The 24,475-nt window shown below is 45.3% G+C and overlaps 2 protein-coding genes across 2 annotated transcripts in view; one reads left to right on the plus strand and one right to left on the minus strand.

The window, feature by feature from the left end:
* The window catches only part of LOC142572598 (uncharacterized), a 291,788-nt gene that overhangs the window by 177,861 nt on the left and 89,452 nt on the right, over window positions 1-24,475 (minus strand). The gene's annotated exons all lie outside the window — the stretch shown is intronic.
* LOC142572594 (endochitinase-like) overlaps window positions 1,138-24,475 on the plus strand; it is a 26,701-nt gene continuing 3,363 nt past the window's right edge. Inside the window, exons 1-6 of the mRNA XM_075681817.1 lie at window positions 1,138-1,572; window positions 6,520-6,741; window positions 7,397-7,659; window positions 15,486-15,589; window positions 20,353-20,476; window positions 22,497-22,688. Of these exons, the coding sequence (XP_075537932.1) occupies window positions 1,434-1,572; window positions 6,520-6,741; window positions 7,397-7,659; window positions 15,486-15,589; window positions 20,353-20,476; window positions 22,497-22,688 (1,044 nt within the window). The 5' untranslated portion in view covers window positions 1,138-1,433. The remainder of the gene's footprint in view (window positions 1,573-6,519; window positions 6,742-7,396; window positions 7,660-15,485; window positions 15,590-20,352; window positions 20,477-22,496; window positions 22,689-24,475) is intronic.

Here is a 24,475-nt window from a genome sequence, read left to right on the forward strand (position 1 = left end):
CGCCAGCGACTGTGGGGATGTCCGGGCCGTACAAACGAAAGATGGAATTGTGATATCGACTGTGTATATATATCTCCAGGCACACCTGTGGGCGATATCGGGAAGTTCATGACCACGCACTTTGCATGGGTTAGCCATAATGACACTGTCCCTGTGATCATCGTTCGATACTTAAATATGGACATATCAAAACCAGACAAGAAATGGTTCCTTCAGTTTGTACCAGGAGACTTTAATCCAAGTCGCTCAACTACTCAACAAAGGTCGAGTATAAGATTTAACTTCGGCCAAATATCTGTATAAGGTTGTAACGGAACCAATCAGTGTGTATCACAGTAATCACAAAGCTATCGTCACCACCATTACCAAATGACGAAAATAAATACACGTACCCTTGTCTAACCCTGTGTGTTGGGCTACAGTTTCGCTGGTCACCCACCTTTACATAGAGGACTAGCTCCTCAATTTTTATTCTGGTTTGCGAATGTACGAAAAACACACCGTAGCTTACATTAACCGCACAAGAAACCGTGATTTGGTTTTGTTGAGCATACATGACATTTTCTTCGAGTTTCCAAGTATTTTGCTCAGCCATCATTTGCGTCTATAGCAAAGTAGCCTGCATTATCTTTTTTTTTACTTCAGCGCTGCCTTCACGAAAATGTACATTTTGTCAACTTCGTCAAAATTGGAACAAGACTTTGATCACGCGAACAAGTAATAAATATAGAAAGAAATGCGCTAAAATAGCTTACGTTGTTGCAACATAACGAAAGAACATGGGCACAATATTGAAATTAACCAAATGAATGCGAGCGCAGCGCGTGCCGTGCGGACTTGCGAAAGCGTGCTTTGATCTTAACGATCATGTTTTAATCTTCACGATTTTGACCTTCTTCAAAACGTTCAGCCATCGTCTCTTGGCGCCAGCAAACCGAAGACGCGAATAGACAAGTAAATTGGCTTGGGCGGGAGATATGGAGAAACACCCGAGGCGGAGAAATCTCTTGGAATCGCCGCGACGTCTTGCTGCGTGCGAGGGAAATGTTGAGGTTTGGCTGGTGGCGGCGCACGAGCTTCTGAGACGTACATAGCTGCGTATACGCTCCAGAGCCGGTTGTGCAACCTCAGACGTGGTAATCTCCACCGGCGCCGCTGCTGTCGCACGTGTCAGCTGGCTTCGTTCAGTCAGCACGATGTCACGGCCACTGCCTATCAGAGGAAAGCAGCCTTAGAACGAAAGAGTCACACGCTGGAATGCACAGCTATAGTTTACAGGACGTCGCCAAGTTGCCGCTCTCCTATCATCGCGGCGTGTTCTTTTTCGCTGTTTTTGTGAGCGTCAACGCGGACGGGTGCAACTCCGAATAGTTGCGTGGTTCGTCGTTAGGAAAGGCTATCGCACCTGGAAAACAATCTATCAGTCTTGGAATATGCTCAAAGTGTTGCGCGGATTCCCGGACACTTCCTTCTACCATCTTGAGAGCGTAGAAAACACTCGGCGTCTTTGCGCTTCGGTGCTGATTCTCCTGCTCGCCGTCCTTCAACAACAGGCGTCAGCGGTGACCAACGGTAATGTACATTTATTCAGCGTGCAGCAAAATGTTGAGCGAACATCTGGCTAGAACTCTTAAGTGGAAATTCAGCATATGCTTGCCCTTCTGGCACAGATAGACGGTTATTTCAGGAGCGAACGGATCAAAACTGCAGCCCTCACTTGAAATGTTTTATTCTTGTATGATAAATGTGGCTTTGACATACAATCATCTTAAGGTACATTTCTTCGATAACGCCAAGATTTCTCGCCTTATACGGCAGACAAGATTTTAATTTGACTAACACAGAAAGATATTTCACTGGTGTCTTGTATGATAAATGTGGCTTTGACATACAATCATCTTAAGGTACATTTCTTTGATAACGCCAAGATTTCTTGCCTTATACACCAGGCAAGATTTTAATTTGACTAACGCAGAAAGATATTTCACCGGTGCATTTACGTCCAAACACATGTGCTAACATGATGTTGGATAGACTGTTGATGACCTGCTCTCAGGAAGCGATGGCTTTCAAACTATGTTTTCGTGCATTCTCTAAACAAAGGTGTACTTGACTTGTGGCGTACGTAACTTGGCCAGCTATGCACCTCACTATGGCCGCATTTAAACCCATCGTCGTGGTTGTTCATCTTCACTACAAAGTGGCACCATACAGTCATACACTAGCCTGAAGCTTTGACATGTTTGGACAACATTCAACGAGAAAATGCACCTAAAACATTATAGCGTGTCGGCTGATTCTGTGCTGTGATACTCAGCCGTAGCCTCAGAGTTCGTCATTTGGCTTCGGAAAGTAAAAAATTTTGATTGTACGGGTCGTGCAATGTTTGATATTGCTCCAGGAGTCACGCGATTATTTTTTTTCTTGCTGAGCCATCACCCCAAGATGGAATATTCACCAATGGTAAACTAAACAATACTTTTGACAGCAGTGTTCGTTTATAAACATATCTACGCATAGATGTTCTGATCTTCGCCACATAGATCACCTTTGTTGAGTTCACAGCGGCAGGAAGGTTTTTGACCGACCGCTCAGCAAGTCAGAGTAGCGCTTGAAAAAAAAAAGACATCTACCTTCCTTTAGATTGCAAATACCGGAGCCGACGCTGGCCTTGATTGAGATAAAAACCGTCCTCAACTTTGCGTTAACATAACACACCGTCTTCGCCGGCAAATGAGTAGGCAAGGTGTTCCTGACCTGCTTGTGGGCAGTATACCGCGAAACACTTGAGCACTTCCATTTACGTAGAATTTTCAGCTTTCAGCAGTTGTTGCTCTGTAGTGCAAAGCAAGTTCCAGCGGCGTGTTTTTTTTCTCTCGAACTGCAATCAACAATTCGATACGAGGCTCCCAAAGCTGTACTATCGAATTCATCATAACCATGAAACTAGACTGGCGTGCGTATTGCTTGTGCTCTGTGTGTGATATGGTGCGTTGTTGAGTGCCTTCCTCTTATCCTTCCTCTTGTTTCTCATTTTCAAGCTAATGAAAGTAGTGCCACATTAAGGAGAACAATTCCAATGCTTGCTTGTCTTATCTCTCGCTGTTTTATACGTTTACATATATATATAATAATTTTTAAGCAGTGGTTAGATAGTTAAATGAAGGGAGTATGTGGACCTTTCTCGCACCAGAAATGTTTTCTCTGTCGTTTTATAATAGCTTGGCCGCAGTCGCCTCTGTAATACCTGTAAAGCATTGTTCTGTCATCGTCTTACACCCTCAGTGTTTACACTCACATTTGCGCTTGCTTTATCTGCAACTCCAAAGTAACTGTGTCACTGTTTTACTTTATTTTATCATATTCGTGTTAAATCTTTGACATACTGCGGGTACTCCTTTTCTATGCACGCTGCCGAGCAATGGCCAGTTTGTTTTGGCATACCACGAGGCCGACGAGTAAAATATTTGTTCCCAAAGCTCACACGATCTGAGCGCAGTACGCCGTTCATAACACATTCCCCTAAAGGGGATCTCACATGGACCTTCTGAAACGTCTCTGCAAGTCTGCGGTGTGTACAAAGCAGACTACTTAGCAGGGCACTCATTTGTCATGGCTCCAAAATCATTTTTGGTCATTGACCTCTTGTGCGGAGCTTGTAGCCTGTGCCTTGGTTTGAATGTCTTATAACTGTGTCAATAGGAAATTAACGGACTCACAGTCTCACTATCATTAACTGCAACAGTGGTTCGCGGGGCCGACTCCCGAAACTTATCCTATGTGGAAACTGTCGGCCAGAAGAACTGCTGAGAAATATGCATTTTGTGAAATGCAATTTCACCACCGCGACTGATAACAGAGAGAACATAAAATTCTGCTCTAAAGCAAAACTCGAGTAAAATGAAGTTACTGTCATCGTTCTTAATTCAGGAATCCGAAAGAACGCAGGGAATAAAGTACGCGATGAGCATTACTTCTGGAAAGCGACAATGTTTACGGATCATAAAATTTACGGATCATAAAGATTACGGATCTTTATTATCTTTAAAAGATTACGGATCATAATTTTTTTTAAGAAATATGGATTCCGTGAAGTATGAAGCTTCAAATTAATTGTGAGCCCCAGCCAGCACTAGTACGTGCGACCAACACGTGCACACTAATGTGAGAATGTATGTGAGAGCTGGATTAATTCCTTTTTCTTTTAGTGCATGCACTCTCTACCCGTTTGGCGTTGATACTACTACAATGTACTAGAAGCAAGTAGTGTTTTCAAGGGCGGCACGCGCCATGCATTGCTGTGAAGCGCAAAAGTGTGGAAAAGTCTGGCACTTCGATGCCATGGAGACCATGCGACATCAGCGCCGCCGCCAACATCCGTCGCATAGGGTTTCCCGTCGCTCATTCTTGCTGTTGGCAGTTGCGCTGGTTGTGCGCCGCTAGCGTGTGCATCCAACTTTGCGTTGTTAGGGATATTTTTTTGTAGTTTGTGTAGTTGAAACGACGCCTTGGTTTAAAATAAAGGCTTGCTTTTTCCTGCGGTGTTCCAGTTTGAATTATACACAGCGGTTGTCGGTGCAATATGAAGACCTGAATCCAATATGAAGTATTCAATTACTTTAATTATCCAGTTTTTATATAACTGATGTAAGTGGAAGTTACAATCGTTAATTAATTAATCAAAAGCAAGTTTGCTGTTGGTCTGCATTAGTTATGTTGCCTAAATAATTGAGTAATTAGGCAATTAATCATTATGTTAGCAATTACTTTTGCTATCTCCAGTAGAGTGCTGATCCGGGAGTTTTAGAATTTAAGTAACCAGTCTCTTTACAGGGTGCCCATATATTGTTTAAGTGATATCTGCATACGAAGGAGTAGGCTTTCATTGACAATTTTTTCATGTGTAACACGTAATTGTAAAAATCGCATGTGCATCTCCACAGTCGTTGATTTTCTGCAGCCTAACGATGTATAAGCAACAATTGTGACTTCTACGACTAACTATTGTATAACACTTGACTTCATACTGCCAAATTTTGTGTAACGAGTTGGCCGGCTCTCGTTTTCAAAATGTTTAACCTTTCTGAGACCACTCGCGCAATCCTCCACCTCGGAGAATGTGAGGACCTTGAATAAAAAAAAATTGATAAGCTACAGACATTCACAAGCACAACCAGCGCAACGAGCCGTCGTTGCAGAGCGTGTCGGGAGAAACACGGCGGCCTCCATACAGCCCATGCTGAAGTGGCGCCGCCTGGTGACGTCTACAAAAGGAACCTCAGCCACGGGCCCTTCTATTACACTGTGATAGTACATTATTTGAACACTTCCCAAGGTGCCGCGAAGCACGGTATCGGCAGTGTCCCGTACTAGGTCAGTATAACGCACGAATTCATTTCGCACGACACTGTTCCTTTCTTATTATCCTCCGTTCAAAAGCGACCGATCTCGATGATAACATGGACGAACCGCGGGAAGGATTACTGACTAAGCACAAAAAAAATAATACTATCGGAATAGAACCATCACGTTATTCCTGCAGACGAAAGAACTGAGGAAGGCAGAGAGGTTGACCAGAACAAAAGAAATCCGGTTTGATATACCCTACGCTGGTACAGGGAATGGAGAGGTAGAAAGATAAGATGCAAACAGAGAAAGACACAGAGAACATGGACATTCGGGATCACAGCCCTTCATCGCACGGGATACCAGTTGACACTATCGTCAGTGGTAAAGTCCTTAAGAATTGTAAGAATCCATTCGTGTAGCGCTTTGCTGCAATGGCTAATAAGGTCGCTATTCTAAAGTAACTCATTCTCTAAACTCCCCCCAATAACGCCATCAACTAAAGTGGTGCCCGTAGTCCATACCTCGCGGCATCTGCACAAAAAATCGCCATTACCTACCAGCAGCCGTCGCCGCTCCACAATATGTGTGGAACTGAGCATGGCACAGCTGAATCGATACGTCGCAATATAGTCGCATTTCCTCCGCAAGTTAAGCGATAAAAGCAACAAATGGCAGCTAAATATATGGCGAATGCTGTTTTGCCATACAATATACGTCTACGGCAGTACTGCCGATTCGTTTACTGTAAATTCCTCTTCGATGATAGCGAAGATGCTGCACACAGGCAGTCTATCAAACCACAACATGAAACAACCGTCCACGGAAACTTGACCCACAGCTGTAATTACTCTTACCAGAAAGAAACCACGCCTAAACTGCAAATAGCGAGGGTATCATTTCACCAAACAATAATCAAAATGGTTAAATAACAGGAGCTGTCCCCAAAAGCGAAAATGTTTTTTCGGAGCGCTCCACTACAAGGCCTCTTCAAACCAACCGTGCGGTTTCAAGACGTTCAACTGAACAAAGGAACTATAAACCTAATAAGAACCCGCACAGTAGATTGTAGTTTCGGCACGTAAAAGGCCAGGATTTATATACAATATATTAGTACTTATTAAAACGAATCGGAAACATTTCTTCCACCTTCCTTTTTTTTTTCTATGGCAGGTCGCGATGCCACTGAGGGAGTCAACATCCCTCGTAACAAATTCGAAGTACCTGTGGTGTGCTACTACTACGGCTGGGCCAGCCGGCGCCCAAGCCCTGCGGACTACCACATAGAAGATGTGCCGCTTGACATGTGCACATTTGTCGTTCTCGCCTTCGCCGGCATCGATGAGGAGACCTTCGAGATCAAAAGTATGATTCCGGAATACGAGGACGATGAACGTGAGTGTTACCCCTCTTTTATTAGCCTGGGCGTGTCAAAGTGTTGCGCGATGGGACTGCAACGAAAAACGCGAGGGTGCGGCCAACGAGTTTCCCCAAGAGCCCTTATTTGGTTTATTGGCGAAGAACATCTTGCGTTTTTCCATTCACTTCACGTACTGCACAAATTAAAACCTGCTTTCACGACGCAGATGCAGATTTCCGGAACCTATAATGCGTCGTAAGACTCGTTAAATCCATAAACGCTAAAGAAAACCGGTAAGTTACGATGTTCTCCTGTAGGTAGAATGGGTGGGAAACATTTTGCCTCGGACGCTTACATGAACACTTTATAGTCTCTTCTTGACTCGCCCATTTGCCCTTAGCACAAGCGAAATTTATGGAAGCGTTCGCAGATAAATCAACCGCTAAGCGCTCTTCCGCTTAATTGACTTAAGTGCAGCATTTCGGAGAGTTTACTCCTAAGCAAACATCGGTGAGCTTATATGCGATGAAGTCGTGATGTCGCTACGTAATGAGCAATGATTCCATCTTAATAACTTAGTCGTGTGCTAGAAGAAAAAAATGTGAAAGAACCGTTAATAAAGCTCGCTTCGCCTCGGTACTTAGGCGTGTGCGTGTGTGTGCGTGTGCTTCGTGTTTGATTATGTTACAGGGAAGTACCTGGACTTCACTGACCTCAAGAACCGTCACTTGTACCTGAAGACGATGCTGGCCGTCGGTGGTTGGGACCTGGGAGGCGAGGTGTTCTCCAACATGGTCAGCACGCCTGCAAGACGGGCGGCCTTTATCGAGAGTGCCGTCAGCTGGATGCGGGGCCACGAGTTCGACGGCCTCGAGATCTTGTGGAAATATCCGGGATACGAAAGGCGTGGCGGAAAGCCATGGGACAAGCGCAACTTCGTCCTACTACTCAAGGTGCTTGTGTTGATAACGCACAGGATGTGGTCTTCCTTATCGCGTTGAAAAGCACTGTCGACGGTTGCAGTTATTCGTGGCTCATATTGCTGGTGTCGCCTTAATTGGATACGTGCTGTGTGGAATCCATTAGGAAACCGCTGGAGCGGTCTCCCTTCGCCCTTTCAAACAACAAGGAAATAAGTCATAGTAACGGAAACAATTCTCATCCCTCACGACCCCTACCACATAACTGCATTAGATAATGAGCAAATAAATACGTAAAAATAAGAAATATACTGCGATGTAACAGGCGACATATGTACTACTAGTAGTTCATTCACGTTTCCAAAAAGGTAGCCCTGTTGTGGTGTCCGTTGTTAAAAGGTACTATCAAAGGGCTTGGCACAAGTAAAATGGCGGAAGGCCTGTGGGTCAAGGCTTTTGTACCTTTGAATTCCGAGTACAACAAAAGCACCTTATAGTTATTCTACGGAACACAAGCAAAATATAGTAAACACATTAGGGGCAAGTTACGAGGGCTCACCGTGGTTAAGTTGTCATGATAACAGTGTTGAAATAAATGGAAGAGAATATCTATTATCTAAGAACAGTAACCTTAAAGAGAGAGAGAAGGGAAGAAGGAAAGGCAGGGAGGTTAACCAGACTGAGTCCAGTTTGCTACCCTACATGTGGGGAGGGGAATGGGGAGTGAAACAGTAACCTTAAAAGAGCTATATTTCGTTTGCGTTCTTTAACAGTAACCTTAAAGAACGCAAAAGAAATATAGCACTCTTGGCCAACAATGCGGTTTAACAACACGTCGCAGCACATCATCACGTTTACGCAGGCATGATTCACAAGCAAGCGATACAAGGTTTAACGAAGGAAATCTCGTGCATCTTATTGTATTCATTATCATATTATTACAACCTCGCAGAAAGTGTACAATTTTTAAACATTGCAACGTATTCTACAACTGTCACTTTTTTTTTCGCTAATCTTTCACTGCGGATAAGGACATCTATAAAAAATACACGTATACACATTTTATGTTACGGAGATTCTCCTCTCTCCGTATAACGGAGTGCTCCTTAGCTGGCCTTGGACACGTATTCAAGGATATATGAATATTTCATCCATAAACGCTTGTCCCTACTTGCTTGTAAATAGTGTTTCCGTCCTAATGTTGTTGTTTTTTCATGAATATGCGCAATTTTTTTTCCACCTCTCTGTGCCTTTGGGATGAAATTCTGCCGTTTCGCCCAGCCCCCTACAAGAGCCAACGATATTTTTATAGTTCTTTTCTCAAGTGTAGCAAATGCACAGCAGGGGTCTGGCGACGCCTATTACTACTAACCACGAGGTATAACGCTGAACGTTTGATAAATGGCGCAGGTTGCTTACCACAAAGCATCTGCTCGTCCTCACGGCTTTTCATCTTCTAACTAAGCGCGTTATTATTATTATTATTATTATTATTATTATTATTATTATTATTATTATTATTATTATTATTATTATTATTATAATTATTATTATCGCCGCAGGGGCATCTGCGTCAGCAGGCGTTTGGTGTGTTGCGACACCACGGACCCGAGCACACGAGGGTTGGACCCTCCCGCGTGTAGCCGTGCGCGGCTTAGCCGTGTCTGGGGAAAAGGGGATCCTGGGGGTTGAGCCGATGCTGGGTGTTTGGACCTTTAAGGCCCCCCGGCGGAGGCAACACACCTCTTCGGCCTCGGCTTCACATAGACGGCACCTCCAGACTGACCCACTTGGAGGAAATCGGCAGTCGCCTTTTCCTGTCTCTCTCTTCCTACAACCTTCGTCTTTCCCTTACTTTCCACCTTTCCTGTCTCCTTCTCTCTTCTATTTACTTCCTTCTTGTTGGCGGCAAGGGTTAACCCTGTGTGGTTATCCAACCTTGGGTACACCATATTTGGTTATAGTAGCGGCGTACGACTGGCGTCGTGCAGACTTGCATGCGAGCTCTGCCGCGTCCCCTCGTTGGGCTCCGTGGTGGCCGGTCGGCGCTGTTGCCGAATTTTTATATATTTTCATTGAAACTTCTTTCCCCAAAGTTCCTGATCGCCCTCAGAAGCGAGGGCGCACCGAAGATGTATTTCAGTTTTTCGGACACCAAATCCAGAATTTTTCCCGGTTCCATGTTATTGACTCTGAAAATCCAAACAAAGCAGTGCGAAACATTTCACCATTCCTTGTGTCAAAATCCTTGATTGATGTTTTTGGTCCAGGTTACAAGGTGTCTATTTGGCAAGCGGTGACCTACTCTTGGAGCTCCGCGATTTGAAACAATATGAAAAACTACCGAAACTAGTGTCATTTGGGGAGACCCACATAACAATAAACCCACACCGTACAATGAACACCACCCGCAGTGTTGTGTCGGATGATGATTTGCTTGAGCTGACTGAAGCGGAACTCCTGGAGGGCTTCAGCGAACAGAATGTGATCAATGTCAGAAGAATTAAGATGAGGCGAGATGGTAAAGAGATTCAGACGAAGCACTTAATAATCACCTTTGGTTCAAGTGTCCTGTCCGAGTCAATCGAGGCCGGGTATATCAAGCTCCGTGTTAGGCCGTACGTGCCAAATCCGCTTCGATGTTTCAAATGCCAGCGTTACGGCCACAGTAAGCAGAGCTGTCGGGGCCGCCAAACATGTGCGAAATGCAGTGCCCATGAACACACCACTGAAACTTGCGAGAACCCTCTCCACTGTGTAAACTGTGATGGGGAGCACGCCGCGTACTCGCGGTCGTGCCCATCCTGGAAGAAAGAAAAAGAAATCGTAACGATCAAAGTAAAAGAAAATATCTCATTCAAGGAGGCACGCAGGCGGGTAGCATACCTGCCAAAGAAAAGCTTTGCCGAAGTGGCGCGTCAGGGGGCAGCGTCACAACGGCCTCCGGCGGCTGTCCGACCCACAAGCAATGAGTCGGCAGCTACGCCGTCTGCCCCCGCGGCGGTTGCAGCAGACCCCGAAGGTGGGTGCAGCCGAGGCTCCCCCAGCCTCCGAGGCCCCTTCCAGCGCTGGCAACGGTCAGCGCAGCCAAATCCCTCAGGGAGCCTCATCCACCTCCGGGCTGGTGGGCGCAGGGGTCTTGCCTTCCGGGGCAGGACTCTCTCGGAAAACCTCTCGCTCGCAAGAGCGCTTGTCCGGCGTCTCACAGGAGGCAATGAACACCACACCTGTCCTCAAGGCGCACCAAACGCCTAAGGAGCGCTGAGACTCGCTCAAACGCTTCAGAAAGGTCAAAACCCCTATTACAGGGCCTCGAAAGGGCTCTATAATCTAAGGCATCCCTTCCACAGCACCAATCTAATTTAAAATATGGATACACAAATCATTCAATGGAATGTCAGAGGTCTTCTGAGGAATCTTGATGATGTGCAAGAACTCATCCATAAACACAATCCAAAAGTGCTTTGTTTACAGGAAACACACTTGCAATCAAAATACACAAACTTTCTTCGACAGTATGTTACTTTTCGCAATGATCGCGATGATGCTGTCGCATCATCGGGCGGTGTTGCAATTGTAATTCGAAAAAGCATAGCCTGTCAACGTTTACAGCTACGAACGGCCCTTGAGGCAGTGGCGGTTCGAATTATTCTGCTAAACAAGCTTATCACTATTTGCTCGCTTTATATACCCCCCCCCCCCCATTATAAACTAAGCAAACATGAATTTCAGTCCTTTATAGATGAATTCCTAGAACCCTATGTTGTTCTTGGCGATTTCAATGCACATAACTACCTGTGGGGCGACCCTCGTACAGATGCGCGAGAACGTCTTGTCGAACAGCTGCTTTTTTCTTCTGGTGCATGTCTGTTGAATAAGAAGGAACACACATATTACTCTCTTGCAAACAGAACCTATTCTTTCACAGATCTTAGCATAGTCTCCCCGTCTGTGCTGCCTGAACTTGAATGGGAAGTTACCGACAACCTTTACGGCAGCGACCACTTCCCTATACTGCTAAGATCACCTAAAGAAAACGAATATACACCACACGCTCCTAGGTGGAAGATTGAGACAGCTGATTGGGAGAAATTTCGATCTCTTACTAGTATCTCATGGACTGACCTGTCTTCGTTAGGAGTTGATGCTGCAGTCGAGTTCTTTACAGCCTTCATAATAGATGTCGCATCTAAATGCATATCAGAAGTAAATGGCTTGGCGTGCAAACTGCGTGTCCCGTGGTGGAACGATGATTGTAGGATCGCTCGTAAAAAACAGAACAGGGCGTGGGGGTTGCAACGCACTTCTCCCACTGCGGAGAATCTTAGCAACTTTAAAAAAGTAAAATCCCAAGGCAGGCGAACCCGCCGACAGGCCAGACGAGAAAGTTGGCAGAAGTTTCTATCGCGTATCAACTCGTTTACTGATGAGGCCAAAGCCTGGAACAGGGTCAATAGGATAAGAGGGCGACAAGCATATTCACTCCCTTTGGTAAACACACAAGGCGATACCCTACAAGATCAGGCGGACTCACTTGGGGAGCACTTTGAGAGCGTGTCAAGTGCCAACCATTACTCGCAATCATTTCTAAAATATAAACAAATAGAAGAATGTAAGCCACTCACAAGAAAATGTCAACAGAATTAACCATACAACTGTCCTTTTAGTATTGCCGAGTTGAGAGCTGCCTTGAGCGCATGCAAGAGCTCTGCACCGAGATCTGACAGAATCATGTATGAAATGATCAAAAATTTACACAAAGACACTCAAGTTACACTAGTCACAATTTTCAACACCATTTGGCCTGCAGGATACCTCCCGACTGCATGGAAAGAAGCCATTGTGATCCCCGTTTTGAAACAAGGCAAAAATCCTTCCTCAGTGGCAAGTTACCGCCCGATAGCCCTGACAAGTTGCCTTTGCAAGGTATTTGAAAAAATGATTAATCGGCGACTCATTCATTTCCTTGAACAGAGCAAAATGCTTGATGCTTATCAGTGTGGCTTCCGAGAAGGGCGCTCCACAACTGACCATCTTGTACGTGTAGAAGCAAATATCCGAGGCGCATTTGTACACAAACAGTTTTTCTTATCCCTTTTCCTCAATATGGAGAAGGCGTACGATACAATGTGGCGTTACGGAATCTTAAGAGACCTGTCAGAAATGGGCATCCATGGGAATATGCTAGACCTAATAGAAAGCTATCTGTCCAGTCGTACCTTCCGGGTAAAAGTCGGTAATGTGCTTTCGCGTCCTTTTACGCAAGAAACGGGTGTACCCCAAGGAAGCGTGCTCAGCTGCACACTCTTCATCGTGAAGATGAACACGCTTCGCGCTTCATTACCACCGGCAATCTTTTATTCTGTCTACGTGGACGACATACAAATAGCTTTCAAATCGTGTAACCTCGCAGTATGCGAGAGACAGGTACAGCATGGCCTGAACAAAGTGTCAATGTGGGCAGACAAGAATGGATTTCAGATCAATCCTGACAAAAGCTCTTGTGTTCTTTTTACAAGAAAGAGAGGAATGATCCTAGATCCTTGCTTAGAACTGGGCAGACAACAAATACCTGTAAACAAAGAGCACAAATTTCTAGGTGTTATACTTGACTACAGACTCACTTTCGTCCCCCACATTAAACATCTTAAAGAAAAATGTCTAAAAACAATGAACATAATGAAACTTCTATCGCAGACTACATGGGGTAGTGACAGGAAGTGTTTAATGAATCTCTATAAAAGCCTCATTCGATCACGACTAGACTATGGTGCCGTGATTTATCACTCTACCGCCCCGAGCGCACTAAAGATGCTAGACCCAGTGCACAATCTAGGAATCCGACTGGCCACTGGCGCTTTCAGAACGAGTCCCATACAAAGTTTATATGTAGAATCGAATGAGTGGTCACTTCATCTGCAGAGAACGTACATCAGCCAAACATATTTTCTGAAAGTCCATTCAAATCCTCAACATCCGTGTTTTAATACCGCTAATGACATGACACATGCTACACTTTTTCGCAATCGTCCCTCCGTAAGACAGCCTTTCTCGCTGCGTGTGAGGGAGCTTAGTGAAGAAATGCATGTTCCACTCCTCGAGCTTCGCTTAATGCATCCAGCCAAGCTGCTACCTCCTTGGGAGTGGCAGCTGATACAATGCGACACATCTTTCACTCAAGTTACAAAGCACGCTCCAGAGATTGAAATCCAAATGCATTTCCGGGAACTCCAGCACAAACACTCCTGCACGGAGTTCTACACAGACGCATTGAAGTCACACGACGGGGTGTCCTATGCAGCCGTCGATCCATCCTTCTCGAAATCCGACGCATTGCATCCGGAAACTAGTATCTTTACGGCTGAGGCCTACGCAATATTGTCGACCGTGAAGCATAAAAGGAAACCAAAACTCAAAAATCAGTTATATATACGGACTCCCTAAGTGTTGTGAAGGCTTTGATATCGTTCTGTAAGCACAAAAATCCTGTTATAATTGAACTCTATTCCGTCTTATGTAAAGCATATGTATCTAACCAGCATGTGATTATATACTGGGTGCCTGGCCATAGGGGCATCCAGGGTAACGTTCTGGCGTACCAGATGGCCACATGAATTGCATCACACACTGTTAATTCTATCGCTGCAGTACCTGTCACGGACCTGAAGCCTTTCAAGAAGGAAACTGCGAAACTACTGGCAACGCTTGTGGGACGTGGAAACAAATAATAAGCTGCTTGTAATAAAGCCACAATTAGGTTTCTGGCCTCCTGTAACAAAATCACGCGCGGACAGATGTCCTATTCTGTCGTCTAAGAATAGGACACACATTTGGCCCGCATAACTTTTTACTCACTGGAAATGAGCCTCCAACCTGTGGTAGATGCGGGGAGAGGCTGACCGTCCTCCACGTCCTCCTGGAGTGTCGGGAAGCCGAATCTGAGAGAGACATTTTTCATTAGCATACCGACAGCACATTCCTCTTCATCCTGCAATGCTTCTTGGTCCAGAACCTCTTTTTAATACAGACTCAGTGCTAGGTTTTCTGAGAGATGTGGTCTTAAATGTTATTAGTCCCATGAATTCGTAGCGCCTCCTCTCTATAGAGGATAGCGCTGTGATAGTTGTTCCGTATAGCACATGCCTCTCGTCCCTTGGGTTCAAGGGCTCTGGCGAGGCAGTAGTGCTCTTAGAAAATTTTAGCATCTCACATATTTTGTACATTGCATCATTTTTCCCAATGCATTCTAGTGTTCATAATACACGTCATTATCCATTGCCATAATTTTATTACGCGTAGATTTTATGCGATGTGCAGCAACGTCTTTTAGGCCCCTTTACAGCCACGTCACACTAGCTTCACAGATCCCATAAGACCACTACAAACTCATTAACACTAGATTGGCGCTCTTTCGCCATACCTGGCCCTTGTGCGATTAAACATCAAACATTTATTATTATTATTATTATTATTATTATTATTATTATTATTATTATTATTATTATTATTATTATTATTATTATTATTATTATTATTATTATTATTATTATTATTATTATGGTGCAAGTCTTTATGCAAGGCACACGTACACCCGCCGTGGTTGCTTAGTGGCTATGGTGTTGGGCTGCTAAGCACGAGGTGGCGGGATCGAATCCCGGCCACGGCGGCCGCATTTCGATGGGGGCGAAATGTGAAAACACCCGTGAACACAGATTTAGGTGCACCTTAAAGAACCCCAGGTGGTCGAAATTTCCGGTGTCCCCCACTAAGGCGCGCCTCATAATCAGAAAGTGGTTTTGGCACGTAAAACCCCATAATCTTATTTCATTTTTTAACGCGCACGTACTTTACTTTTCCAGGAGCTGAAAGAAGCCTTCGCTCCGTACCCTCTCTACTTGACAGCTGCTGTTCCGTTGGAAGAAAACTACCTCGACGGTGGCTACGACATAGCCAACATGGAGAAGTGAGTTAACATTTCCAGGCTTTTACGAATACAGACATTTGAGAAATATTTGTGGGAAAAGAATAACGAAGGAGCGGAGAAAGTATGCGGCTGTCACGATGATGTTCAGACGTCTGGAGACCCGAGACGCTCGTAATCTTTTTATATTACGTTAGCAGCTGTCACTGACCCAGAAGGAATAGTGTAATTTCTTTTCCTGCACGTTACTAAATAGATCGAGTATAGCTCGCACGACTGATTTAGGCTTGTAGTAAAGAAATGCGTTGTCAGTGATTGTACGCGAAACCTGATGAGCACGAGCAACTCGTAGCGACCATGTTACGGCGTTCGCAAGCCTGTTCAGATTGCTGTACTAAAAACACCGTAATGCCCAGGTAACTGTGACCGCGTCCACTTCGCAGGAAGGAGCAGAGGCCAGCGAGCCTGCTTTAATTCATGCCACGAGGCGGGAGTATTCTCAACAGTCACTCCAATCTATATGTGGTCCTCAGTACTTAGCGAAGATATAGAACAATTGCTTAAAATAAGGTCAAAGACAGCGAATGCATACAAATTTATTAACTGCACCAGCACCACCCCTTCTAGCGGAGCCGTTTGATCTATAGAGGAGCAAAATAGCGCTTTAGTCGACGCGCCGCGCGTTGCCTTAGCGCATTCGCACGAATGCAATATTATTAGCGCTTCTGCCCCGCTACCAGACTTGTACATGTTACAGAAAAAAAGTAACTGATTAAAATTACAATTATTTCATTCAAGAATGGAATTGATTGCAGTTTCTAATTATTGCCCTATAAAATTTAGGAATTACTGAAGAGTAATTGATTACTTCTGCGTTACTTTCACCTGGACCTTTAATAACTTTGCACATGTACCGTGAACAGAATGAACTGGCCTAGAACGTTCAGTGCGTCCTCGGCAGCCCTTCGTACATGGCTTATCTTTACAAATACTAGGGGCTATGCGAAATTCCGTAAGCAGGCTTTCCCACTCAGCTACTTCGCCCTAACCAAGATGGCCGCGTTCCAGTTAGTGTTACTGCTATACCTTAGACCCGCGTCTTCAAAGCTAGGATGGTGCGAGGGAAGAAAGGCAGAAAGGAATGGTGTGAGCAGCTCCGCATGTTGACACCTTACTACAATTCTAACCCGAAGACCGTCATCCTGGTTAGGTGAAACTAGGTGTGCAGAAAAACATACATTATTAATTTCCATATTTCCTGCTGCTTTTTAAAAAAATTTATTGGCCTTCTTTACACCCGGCCTAAGTATTCCGGGTGTGAAGAAGAAGGCCAATCACCCGAAAATAGCTCTGAAACACATGAGGCTGCTGTTAATCAATGAGGCATACGGGGACCGAATACACATGTACACCTATGGTTCGGTCTCATCTACCAGCTCTTCAGGTGCTGTTGTCATTCCAGCTACGAAAACTACAATAAATTCAAACTGTCGCACATGACAACATCAATGGCGACAGAGCTTGCAGCCCTGCGTGCTGCCGTCAAATACCTCCTGCAAGAGATACCTCATAGTTGGTCATCATTTGCGACTCTAAGGCAGCACTTCAGAATCTGCATTTTACCCTTCGTCATAGGACTCATGTGCAGCTGACATACTATATAAGATAGGACCACCATCAAGCTATCGCTAAAGGGCACGAAATTATATTCCAGTGGCTACTTGGACATATCGGCATCGCTCGTAATGGCTTCGCCGACGAAGCCGCCGGGTCTGCCCACCTGAAAGCCTGACCAGCTCCAGTACTCTTATCTAGAACTTACGCTGCAAGAAAGCTTCATATCGTGGCTAAAGCTGTACCACACAAATACTGGTATTCTCCCAACCTCCCGAAGTGCCTTCTTCATAGACTTTATCCGTCCCTAATGCTACAAGTGTCATCGAAAGTTTCCCGCTCTGAGGCGACGGTATTGTGCCGCCTCTGGCTCGTGGTGGTACTTACAAAGGCCTGCTCGTTCCGCATTGCAATGGAAGATACGCCCATATGCGACTCTTGTGGAACAATAGAAGTGGTTGAACACATTATATGTATCTGTTCCCAGTACGACGTAGAGCGTGAAGCTCTCCGGACAGCGTTAAACCGGCTGGACGCTAGACCATCTTCAGAAATGGCGATCCTTAGACCATGGCATTACGCATCGAAGGCACAGAAAGCCACGAAAGCGTTGTTGCATTGCTTCAAGTCGACAGGTCTTGGTGACCGTGTGTACAGTCGGTGCGAACCTTTAAAAGTGCACGAAGCTGTGCTCTATGTCCTCCCCTCCTCTCCCTCTCTCTTGATTCATATGTCCCTTCCTCCAGTGCAGGGTAGCAAACTGGACGCGCGTCTGGTTAACCACCCTGCCTTTTCTCCCTTCTTTCTTTCTCTCTCTCTCTCTCTCTCTCTCTCTCTCTCTCTCTCTCTCTCTCTCTCTCTCTCGCTCTCTCATCGTTTTCCCATGCGTTTAACGTCACGACATCAACAGCGACACTGAAAACTCACTGGATGAGCGGGCTGGTAGGCAAGTGGGTGTTGTAATGAATGAACATCTTGCGAACAAGATTGCTGTTACTTAGCGCCTGATTCTTTTATGACGTGCAGCGATCGTTATTGATGTGATTAGAAGACGGTTCCGGTTGAGCCAATGAAAAGGTCTACAATCGTCCGTAGGTGATAACTTGGCATTAACGTCCTAAGTGGCCTTCGCTATTGAGACATATCAGCACCGGATCACTTCGTTGACGAACATCTGATGGAGCCGTTAACATGACGAAACAAATATTGATCTCCTAAGTTTGACTGTGAGAACATGCGTATCCACGAGACTGCTGCGTGGCACAATCTCGAGCGTTCTACTGTAGTTCCTGCCAAATTCGGGTTCCCTATAATGCATCGCCTATTACAGCTTGTCTCAGCAATAAACTAATTACGTAATTTGTGACTGAAAAAATTATTGATTTACAGTGGTTGTTAACGACTAGAAAAATATAATCGTTTAATTACAAATTACCACATAATGTTATAAATTACAAGTAATGAATTACATGCAATTCGTTGCATATAAGTCTACCGGCTACGGGGCGATGCCCTGTTGGAAATGCGGTTGGGTGTTCGCTAACGCATTGTGCTCCATTCATGCTGAAAATTGTGGAATGGTAGAGAGACGTGTGTAGTAGTGGGCTGCGAAAATATGGACTGACATTTTAAAGAATGCAAAGAATCTGTGTGTCCAAGTCCACGGTCTACTGCTATACGCAAGGACTGCCTGTGTTGCCAGCCCTTCGAGATGCACGGCTTTCCTCGACTATAAAGAAATTCACTCTTCCGCCGGCGTTGCATCGCTAACTTCTAAAGAAAGTGCTTGAACCCTGGAACGCCGTCAAGAATGCGTACTGCTCGTTACATCGTGGCAAAGAAGTAGCGCCGGTTCCTGGCGCAGTAAATTTTTCGCGCTGTATCTACACACATAAGCTTACTGCCACTACATCGCCAACGTAACAAAAGTAAGCGAACTAGCGGACATTTGAATCAATGCGCCGTAGCTTGGGTGACGGTGACTACGTCGACCACAAACGAATATTCGAAGGTGAACGTTTCGAGACGATCCACAAAGTAGGCAAGTGACTAGCGTTAATACGTATTTACTACAATTTATTACAAGGTACAGAATATCTACTTTACAAGCCCCGGGCTCAGCACGAGTAAATCTACCGCGACTGGGCATCCCCGCGAGCGATTAGGCAGAAAACAAACAGATCGCGACCACACCTATAAACGTTACTGAGTCAGAAACATGACAAGCAACGGCTCCAAAGTGTTTGCCAAATAAGAACGAAGAGCTAAAAACACTGATCCTGATTTATTTCATAAATGGACAATTTTAACCGCTTCGGATACATCTGTAGCCTCGCCTTAAGTGCATTCACACATACGCTGTTCGCGCTGTTTAGACTAAGCGTAATAAGCACCAAAAGCGCTTACAGGTCTTCTGATTCTGTAAAGTTTCGCGTCGTCCACCCGATCATCGTCTACGATATCCGCCGAAACAGGAGTTTGCTGAGACACACCGGCGTCATGTACATCCGTTGTAAACACGGAGGAAATGGAGGCAACTGAGGTATAAGCAATGGATGCGCACGTGATGAAACATGGCGGCTCCCATGAGATCGACGTGAAAAGAGCCTATAATAGATGGTTGAAAGGGAAGCTGAGTTCTAGGCTAATCCTCCCAGAATTTGTTGACCGTGGCTGCTGCTGGGTACTGCTGCTGTTTTTTCTGAAGAGCACAAACGCGCGACAGCACACAATAACGAATCGGTTTATATGTAGTTTTATCTGTACCTTCCCAACAGATGTGCCGGTTGCAGATAATAATCTGCAGAATCACGCAGCAAATATACGCCTTCAAGCAAATAATTGCTTTATCATCATAAGGGCATTGTGCGCATAACTACGTATTTTTTTTATTTGCTGGACAGGTGTACAAAATCGCTGTGCTGCAAAACGCGTTGCAGAAGATGAACAGTCTTATAGCATTTCATTGCCGCTTCCTCAAGGCTTCGCTTCCCGTAGATTTCAACATGTGCGTTGCATCTGCGTATATTTCTCTACTAATTTCTCACTGCGGCTAATAACGTAAAAATTACCTTTCGCGAACAAGCCACATACGTATTAGAGCAAGAAGGATGGATGGGGCGATTGAGCGAAATCAGAAAACAATTTTATCATAATGAACATCTCCCAATTATTTGTATGCTCTCGTGCAGATATGTTGACTGGTTCAACGTCCTTGCGTACGACCTCCGGGGTACCTGGAACCGGTTCACGGACATGCACAGTATCCTATACAAGCGAGCAAATGATCCGCCATACTTCCAAGACCTTACCATCGTGAGTAGGCCAGCAAATAAAAGTGATGGTGAATTCAACAGCGAAACAACAAGTATATATGTGTGTGCGTGTGTCTGTGCGCGTGTGTGTGTTGTTAACAGCGACTAACACTATGTTAGCGGGTAGCGCTCTACTTTTTCGCACTCATTTAAACTTTATATTTCAGGTAAACAATGGTGCGCCTCAAACACGTAGGAAAAACATTTCTACCAAGATTGTTTCTGTTACTAACTCTTTCTGTGTCCAACCTTTTACTAACGACGAAATAGCGCTGAACATACATCATAGGTGTGCACGTTTTCTTAGTAAAGGCGAGTACTTTGTCGAACTTACCAGGCATTATTTCTTGCAACATAGCAACATGCGACATAGCAACAGGAAAGCAACATGCAACACAGCAACATGAAAGCGATGTTGTTATGACGCACCATTTATTCGACAGTGCTCATTCACAGTCCTGTGCTGTTTCCTACGTAAATATCTTATGCCACGTGTTCGATAAAACAACACGCAACATTGTATATTTTTGTGAAACACGTGCTCATAAATATCCTAGAGGTGACGACTACGGAGAGATATACGTGGCACTGACATCGTCACGCGATCGACATCATGACATTGATGAGCCAGTTACTGATATAAAGGCGTATAATGCTCTAGCAATGAATGCTCTAACGAGCTATGGAAGGAAGAATGATGGGTGCAACGTTAAGGGATAATTAAAAGAGCAGATTGGGGGGAAGGAACAAACTCGAGTTAATGACATCTTAGTTGAAATGAAGAAAAAGAAATGGGCATGGCAAGACATGTAATGAGGAGGGAAGATAACCGATGGTCATAAAGTGTTACGGACTGGATTCCAAGGGAAGAGAAGCGTAGCAGGGGGCGGCAGAACGTTAGGTGGGCGGATGAGATTAAGAAGTTTGCAGGGACGACATGGCCACAGTTAGTACATGACCGGGGTAGATGGTGAAGCATGGGGGAGGCCTTTGCCCTACAGTGGGCGTAACCAGGATGATGATGATTATGATGATGATGATGATGAATGCTTTAGCACTGCAATGAAGTACGAGCGTATATAGTCTCACACTTTGTGTACCCACGAGTGTTCAGGATAATGTGTCAACAACCATTAGCACGGTACAAGCACCTACGACATGTTATTTGATCTTCAAATGTCAACCAGCGTTTGCGCAAATAGATTACCGAGATCTAAAATGTACTTTGCGTTACCTTGAATATGGCAAATCAGTTCCGCGGAATCCCGCACGGTGGAGAAAGGTTCATGCAAAGAAAAACTATAATCCTTTATAACCCGCGGGAGTTTTCTTTGTAGCACGAAGCTACAAAGGAAACTCCTGCTGGTTTCTGAGAAGGAAAGTTTCGCAATTGAGGAAAAATTCGTTCTGGTCCGGCAGTCAAACCCGTGACCATCGCCCTTTCGAGGTGGTCGCTCTACCATCATAATCAACCAGGAGCCCAACAGATCGCATCTCTCTCTGAGGAATTCGCGTGAGTCTCTTGTGAATCTTTACTTCGTGCTACATTCAGGTGCATGACAATTTCTCTCTTCATAAACGCTGCCTCTACTAGCTGTGCTTTACTAAGAGCCTAGCAACATATGAGGCAGTGAGTAATTCATTAGTGGCAGGAAGCTACGTGAAGAATCACGGAAACAAAAAAGGAAGTTCGATTAAAAATTCACGTCACTTCGCCGTTGTTGCCCCACGCTCATTTTCTGGGCAGAATATTTGCTGAAGCGCTGCTTCCTTGTTGGTCTAGCAACATGCAAGGAACGTTCATCCACCATCCACGCACAGTAATTAAGCAAGTTACCTTGTACAGCTGTATTTATCTCAGGCAAATAGATGTAAACCACCCTAGCCTACCTATCTGCATTGAAGTCAGCACAATAGCTTTGTATCCTTGAGTCGCTTTGCACTTCATCATCCTTAGCCTCGAGACAATGTAAACCACTTACGCTGGAACATTATCGCAAGTGTTAAGTCTGTCCTTGCAGGCTCAAGGAATGAAACGGCTCGTGCGCATGGGTGCTTCGAAGCGAAAGCTGATGCTGGGCATCGCTTTCTACGGTCGCTCGTACGTGCTTTGGGACGCCAGGGAACACGGAGTCAAGGCGCGCATCAAGTTCGACGAGCAAGCGGAAGCGGGACCCTACGTTAACTCCACGGAGCTCAAGGCTTATTACGAGGTAGCCCGAACAGTGTTTCTTGTTTTTTTGTGTGCTAACTAATAAACAGAAATGTTGCGCTGCCTATACGTAACCAGCGCTACTGCATGTATTGCATGCGACTACGGGATGGTGTGCGTTTGGGCTGTGTCTCAGATTTGCGCTCGTTACTCACACATGTTGCATAATTTTAGAGCGCAGCTCTTTGGCGTCCGTTCCTGGGTTTCGCGTCGTCGTCGGCGTTGTCGTCGGCCTCGTAACCAGCTCCGCCCCCTTTCATCCCCCCAGCGCTAGCAGCGACCGACTGATACCGCTGGATGCCGCTGTCGCCGCTAGAGAGTCAAGATAACGTGACTGCATAGAACACCGTCGCCGCCATGCAGAAAGAGGAGGAAAGGGTCCCCCCCCCCCTGTTCTTGTGTGGCGGATAGGGTGCTCTTCAGTTGCATCAGTCAGTCGCTGCTATCTCTTCCCTCCTCCCTTTATCGTGTTGTCCGCTTGCTGCGCGCGCTTCTGCCCCCATCGTTTGCCGCTGGGTGTACACGCCGCCCCCCTCCCCCCTCTTCCTGCGAGTCTCCGGTTGTCAAAGCGCCGGCTCGAACTTAATTCCTTTCTTCGCTCCTCCTCCAATGCAACCCCTGTGCGGTGGCAATCAGAGAGCCAGATCGGTGGCGGCGGATCTGTATATGTGCACCGCCCGAGCCGAAATTGCCGCTGCCGTTCGCCCTGTGCGGTGGCAATCAGAGAGCCAGATCGGTGGCGGCTTGACATAAAGACAAACAGCAATTTCCTAACACTTATGCGGGAGAACATCCCGTTCCTCTCGCTCGTAACGCGTCCCACGGCTGTGACAACCTCGCGAGGCACTTGTATAGATCTCGTCTTTCAGAATCAAGCATTGGTGTACCAAGTCGAACATATATCAGTCTATTTCTCCGACCACAAAGCTTCCTTCATGACTGTCAAGAACTGTTAGTGGAGTCTTTGTTAAAGGAATACGTGTGAAAAATAAAAAAAAAATTCTGTGATAGCGCATACATGTGTTGCTCGATTTCTTTGCCTCAATCTATCGAAAAGGTGAAACAGCTTATTTGCTGCGCTCAAATTTCGCATTAGGAAGTAACGTAATCGTCGGTAATTTTTTTTGTTTACGTGATTCCGTTAATGATTTTATGTTGGACTAGGAATGCGAGGGGCATTTTGAACTACAAAGTGGCATTATAAAACAAGAAACGTTAATCGAAGGATATATATAAGCTGATGTTAAATCTTGCAGAAAATTTATGGAAGATAAGTTTTATGGACTCCACCACAGGGCGGTTACCGATAGTTGCAGATGAACATACCAAATAACGACGAAATATAAACAAATGTAGTATCTTGACTTAATCACATGGGTCGGTGTGTGCATGTGCGATGCTTTTAGCTATATATGAAAGTGCTTAAATTGGAAATCACAACATTGCTGTAATTATGACGAGCATTTAATTTTCACACATTTTGGCATTGTTCAAGGAGTGGTTAACAAGTGTCTGTCACGAAATAAAAGAAAGTCGCACTATTGTCTGAAAGTGCAGCAGTTGCAAGGTATTCGACTATTGCACGAAATCAGGTTCGTAGCTTTACGAGCAATGCAATGCATTATTTTAGTATATATTCGCTTGCCAACTGATGTTGAATTCCAATGGCGGAGTCGGAGCCACCGACGGACTCTGCGAGCGAGCACTCGACTCTGGCGTAGAGCAACGCCTCCAAATCCGCGAGTGCAACACAACCTGCGCCGCCGGAGCAAGGCGGAAGTGGAACTT

The sequence above is a fragment of the Dermacentor variabilis genome, chromosome 2 (assembly GCF_050947875.1).
Source record: "Dermacentor variabilis isolate Ectoservices chromosome 2, ASM5094787v1, whole genome shotgun sequence".
Lineage (NCBI taxonomy): Eukaryota > Metazoa > Arthropoda > Arachnida > Ixodida > Ixodidae > Dermacentor > Dermacentor variabilis.